General features: G+C 54.4%; 2 protein-coding genes across 2 annotated transcripts in view; both read right to left on the bottom strand.

Moving 5' to 3' along the window:
- Nucleotides 1-5,471, bottom strand: part of LOC101627596 (class I histocompatibility antigen, Gogo-OKO alpha chain-like) — a 72,420-nt gene that overhangs the window by 49,197 nt on the left and 17,752 nt on the right. The gene's annotated exons all lie outside the window — the stretch shown is intronic.
- LOC105854615 (HLA class I histocompatibility antigen, A-36 alpha chain-like) overlaps nucleotides 2,485-5,471 on the bottom strand; it is a 3,543-nt gene continuing 556 nt past the window's right edge. The window contains 8 exon segments of the mRNA XM_012734722.1: nucleotides 2,485-2,827; nucleotides 2,959-3,004; nucleotides 3,142-3,174; nucleotides 3,581-3,700; nucleotides 3,817-4,090; nucleotides 4,093-4,109; nucleotides 4,660-4,929; nucleotides 5,157-5,426. Of these exon segments, the coding sequence (XP_012590176.1) occupies nucleotides 2,961-3,004; nucleotides 3,142-3,174; nucleotides 3,581-3,700; nucleotides 3,817-4,090; nucleotides 4,093-4,109; nucleotides 4,660-4,929; nucleotides 5,157-5,426 (1,028 nt within the window). The 3' untranslated portion in view covers nucleotides 2,485-2,827; nucleotides 2,959-2,960.

Here is a 5,471-nt window from a genome sequence, read left to right as displayed (position 1 = left end):
TGACCATGGGGATGGGGGTCGCTCCCAGGCTGCTCACCAGCCAGGCTTCCGTTGTAGTAGCCACGCAGTTCTAGCAGTTTTTTCCGGAAAGGCGGTGCATCCTTATGCAGGGCCTGCGTCTGCTTCTCCCAGAACTCAGGCTCCATCTGCCCTGCCCAGGGCGCCCGCGGCTCCATCCTCTGACCCGGAGAGTCTTTGTCGAACCGCCCGAACTGCGAGTCGTCCACGTAGCCGAGGACCGTGAAGTGGGGCTCCCCACCACCAGGGCTGGACATCGCGGTGTACAAATACCTCAGGGAGTGGGGGCCTGGGGGCGGGAGGGGTGAGACCAGGTTGACCCTCCTCCCCTTCAGGACCCCTTGGCCCCGAGAAAAATGGGGTGAGACAGGAGGAGAGCGAGGGGTTCTTGGGATTAATGCGGGGGGTGGGAGGGGAGGCGGCAAAAAGGGCGCAAACTCAAACTCACGGGGCAAGAGGAGATGGGAGGCTGGGAGGGACCAAAAGCAGCCAGGACAGGACCTGGCCGGACTGGGGACAACAGTCCGGGTCCTGGGCAGGCCCTACCACCACAGGGGCCCCTCGCTCCTCCCTCCTGTGCTATGGCTTCCCTCCTGACCCAGCACTCACCTGTCCAGGTCTGGTTCAGGGCCAAGGCCCCTGAGAGCAGCAGCAGGAGGGTTGGGGGGCCCATGCCCACAGCTCTCCAGTCCCTGGAGATTCCTAGACCCTTCTGGGGAGTGGGTGGGGACTGTACAGAGCCCCTGAGAAGCTCATTGGCTGCTCTGGAAAACCCCAGGCAATGGGGACTGAGAAACTGGATGAGTCACCAGTATCTAGGAAGGAGGACCCAACACTGGTTGGGAGGGGACAAGTGAAATTGGGGTGAAAAACACTGGGGGAAGAGCCTGAGGCCAGACGTCCCCACAGGCGCCCCACAGTCACCTTCCCTTCCCCCAGACACAAGCTTGGGGCCCAAGCCCAGAGAGCCACACCCCTGGACCTGGGGTGCACTGTGCCCCTTCTCTTGTGCACCCAGACCTCTGTCCAGGGCCTGGGGTTGGGTCACTGATTCATGAACATTTTCGTTTCAGGATCTCTTCACGCACGGTCTTACAAGGTCAAAATCCTGTAGGTGAGTGGAAGCGTCAGGTTCTGTGCCCTCCCCCATTAGCACCTGTGAGCCACACCTGTGGTCTTACACTCGGTCTGATGGAGGCACCTGGGCTGTGGTGCTGACAGGCCTGTGTGGGTGCCCCTGAGCCAGCGACTGAGCATGTAAGGAAGGGGGCCCAGGACCCCTTTGTTGGACACCGCAGTGGAGAGCAGCAAAGAGACCAGGCGGATGCCCAGAGAGCCCAGACAGAGCAAACATTCCCAGGGGTGGAGGCCTGCCAGCCTCCTGTGCCCCATGCGCCCCGAATGCCCTGCACCTGGTCTCCTCACTGCAGATGGGGAGAAAGATATTAAAGCCTGAAAAAGCCAACCAGGGCCCAGGACTGTCCTTACTCCTCTGCCTGGTCATAGAGAACCCGCCAGTGTCTGCTGGCGCTACAGGCCCCCAGGGATAAATTTATGCAGATGTAACTATCAATTTCTACTTTGCAAGAAATAAAATCATTTTAAAGAGTTTTTAATTTCAATTAGAATATTAATAATCCACTGCATATGAATTGTTTTAAAGAAAAGCAATTTTCTGGGAATAATGATAGTGAGAAAGTGGACTTTTTCTTTTATTATAATAGTTTATTTTTTACATCATTTTGTGCCTTTTCCATCTCAGTTGTAATCCCCATGGGCTTCCCATCACCAATTCACCCACATGCCGTCATCATAGTCCAGTGCACAATGCCCCCCCTCCCAATTTTGATCCTATTCTAAAATGTCCTTGTAATATAGTTCAATATTCCCCTCCTCCGGTCCTCTATGCTCCCGCTATGAGTGAAAACATCTGGTATTTTTCTTTTTCTTTCTGGCTTATTTCACTAAGCATGAACACTTCTAGCTCCATCCAAGTTGCTGCAAAAGGAATGAGTTTATCTTTTTGAATTGCTGAGTAATATTCCATTGTGCATATGTACCACATCTTTTTAATCCAGTCATCTACTTTTGGGCATGTTGGGCTGTTTTCAAGTCTTTCCTATTGTAAATAAAGCAGCATTAAACACGGGGGCACAGGTGTTGTTTTCAATCAGTGTTTATGTGCCTTTTGGGTAGATACCTAGGAGTGGGATTGTTGGGTCACAGGGAAGCTCCATGTTTAGCAGTTTGAGGAACCTCCAAACAGTTTTCCATAGTGGTTGTACTAGTTTGCATTCCCACCAGCAGTGCAGGAGAATTCTTTTTCTCCACATCCTCGCCAACATTTGTTGTTGCTAGTTGTTTGAAGATGTGCCATTTTCACTGGGGTGAGGTGGTATCTCATTGTGGTTTTAATTTGCATCTCCCTTATGATGAGTGATGTTGAACATTTTTTTCATATGCATGTTGGCCATCTGCATTTCCTCTTTGGAGAAGTGTCTTTTGTATTAGTACTTCAATACAAAAATAGACATATTCTTCAGGAAAACACAAAGTACAGGCAGGGACGGCATCAGCCCTGCCATGCCATTGCTAGAGCAGGATGGTCATCAGGAGAGAGCACAGGTTAGGGGTGGAGGACTCCTGGTGGGCAGGGCTGGGCCAGTCTCCCACCTCTTCACATTAGGCAAATAGGAATATAGACACATTCAGACGCCTTTGTAGCAAGAGAAACCAGAGGTTCCCGATGTCACAAAGTGAAGATGAGAAATCCTGCATCTCTTCAGCCCCCAAAGGCAGCTGTCTCACACTGTGAAGGAAAATAATCAGGAACAAAGTCAGGGACTCACATATGTGTCCTAAAATGCATCCTCAAAATGTGTTACTCAAACATTCCCATAACCTGGCCCAGCCCCTCCCGCACAGGTCCCAGGGTCTCACCTTTAGGGGCTGAGAGACACATCAGGGCCCTGGGCAGCGTCGCTGCCTGGGGGAGAACAACACAGAACCTGGTCAGAGCCACGAGAGAGGAGACCACGGGAGGGGCTGATGGGGTGACTCCCCCAGGGGCTCCATCTACACTGTCCCAGGGGCTCAAGGACTAAACCCCTGATCCACACTTACCTGAAGCCTGAGTGTAGCTTCCTCCTTGTCCCTCTGTGGGGAAGACATCATGTGAGACCACAAAGTAGTTGAGCCCTGAAGTCCTAAATGAATCCCTTAGTCTGGGCTACAGGGAAGTTTCCAAACCTGTGCCTGAAGACACAGGGCAGGACCAGAAAATATAAAGAAAGGACATGAGGGGGTACTGGACTAACTGCCTCCTGGGGTCTGTCCTCATCAGGACCTTCCTCTCTGTCACTTGCTGGGATTGAGGTCCATCAGCAGAGTTATAAGGTGAACAAGTAGTGATTCATTTTCATAAGTCAGGTACAACAAAGTGAGGATTAGCAATCATCTCTCTGCTAGGCAGAACAGTATGGATAGTGCTTCAGCAGGCAGCGCAGGTTCTCCCTGAGACTTGAAAGCTCCCGTAGACAGGATCCCCAACTCCCTTCCCGACCTGAGCGCTTCCTCCTCCACATCACAGCTGCAGCCACTGCAGCCCCAGTGATCACAGCTCCAAGGAGAACCAGGCCAGCAATGAGACCCACGGTGGGGATGGAGGACTGAGGAGGGAGCTCTGGAAGGGAAGGAGAGGGGAGACCCTGAGCCCCAGGCCTCATCCTGACCCTCTGAAAGGTCCAGAGGACCCTGAACCCTGAAGAGCAGCCTCTGTGCCCATGTCCCCCTCCTCACCCCATCTCACGACTTGGGGCTCCGGCAGCCCCTCATGCTGCACATGGCACGTGTATCTCTGCTCCTCTCCAGAAGTCACCAACACAGCCGCCCACTTCTGGAAGGTTCCATCCCCCCCAGGCCTGGTGTCCACCAGCTCCGTGTCCCGGGTCAGGTTCTCCCCATCTCGCTGCCAGGTCAGGGTGATCTCCGCAGGGTAGAAGCCCAGGGCCCAGCACTTCAGAGTGACCTCATGGTCAGAGATGGGGTGGTGGGTCACACACACATCACATGGGGTGGTGTGTTTGGAGGGCCTGAAGAGAAGGATGAGAATATTCACACTTTTCCAGCCTCATGTGACCATCCTCACATTGGACAGGGCAATGGGTTTGGAAGAGGAAGCACAAAACCCACAAACTAGCACAATCTTGGGAGCCTGGGATAATCTGTACTTTAGAATATTTTAGAATTAGGGTAAGAGCTTAGGGTAGAAAGATGCAGGTCTCTAAGTGGAGAACACAGACTTATGCTCCTGACCCAGGTGTCGAAAAAAAACAAGAGTCAGATCTGAAAAATGTTAATCTAACGAAAAACAAGAAAGTGGCTGCGAGGTCAGAAGGATCCTGTGAAGGCTGATAGCAGGGATGGTCTGCCTTCCATCCCAGAGACTGGATTTCCTACCTGTTCTTCAGAAAAGGTAGGGCCCTGTGGGGGAATTTCCCCCTAGTACAGAACAGGAAACCCATCAGAATCCTCCCTCTCTGACCAGAAAGAGATCAGTGTTCTGACCACTAACCCATTCTCACCCTGGGGTGTCAGCGAAGAGAGTCCTGAAGCCCTGAAGGCCTTGCCGGCCCCTCTCACCTGGACGCTGCAGCGTCTCCCTCCCGTGCTCCAGGTATCTGCGCAGCCAGTCCACGCAAGTGACTTGCAGGTAGTCCCTGCACTGCCCTGCATCAGCCTCCAACTTGTGCCGGGTGATCTGAGCCGCAGTGTCCGCCGCGGTCTAGGAGCGCAGGTCCTCATTCAGGGCGATATAGTCCGCCCCGTCATAAGCGAACTGCCAGTACCCGCGGAGGAGGCGCCCGTCGGGCCCCACGTCGCAGCCAGACATCTGCTGGAGGGTGTGAGACCCTGTCCCGCCCCGCGTCAGCTCTGTGACCACCCTGCGCACACCCGACCTCTTGGCTGGAATAAACCTAAACTGAAAGTGAAAGTGTAGAAATAAAGACCCAGGGCTCTTCACCGGCTGAGAGTCGGGAAGGGTTCACCAGCTTCCGGGTGTCACTTGGACTGGAGTCTGGGGTTACCCGGCCCTCCAAGGGGTGGGGGTCACAACCTACCCAGGTCGCCGCGCTCACCCTCCTCGCTCTGGTTGTGGTAGTGGCGCAAGTTGGCCAGGTTCGCTCTTAAAGCCTGTGCAGATTCCAGCACCTTCTGAGTCTCCTTTTTCCAGTACTCGGGCCCCTCCTGCTCTGCCCAGGGCACCCGCGGCTCCATCCTCGGACCCGGAGAGTCGCTGTCGAACCGCCCGAACTGCGTGTCGTCCACGTAGGCGACTTCAACGTACCGGGGCTCCCCGCGGCCGGGCCGGGACATGCCAGTGGAGAAATACCTCAGGGAATGGGAGCCTGGGGGCGGGGGGGGGGGGGGGAAGAGAGGGAAATGCACGGGAC

This window comes from Condylura cristata, unplaced genomic scaffold (assembly GCF_000260355.1).
Source record: "Condylura cristata isolate star-nosed mole 26May11 unplaced genomic scaffold, ConCri1.0 scaffold00067, whole genome shotgun sequence".
Lineage (NCBI taxonomy): Eukaryota > Metazoa > Chordata > Mammalia > Eulipotyphla > Talpidae > Condylura > Condylura cristata.
Note: the sequence above shows the minus strand (reverse complement) of the source record. Positions and strands in the feature narration are given on the sequence as shown.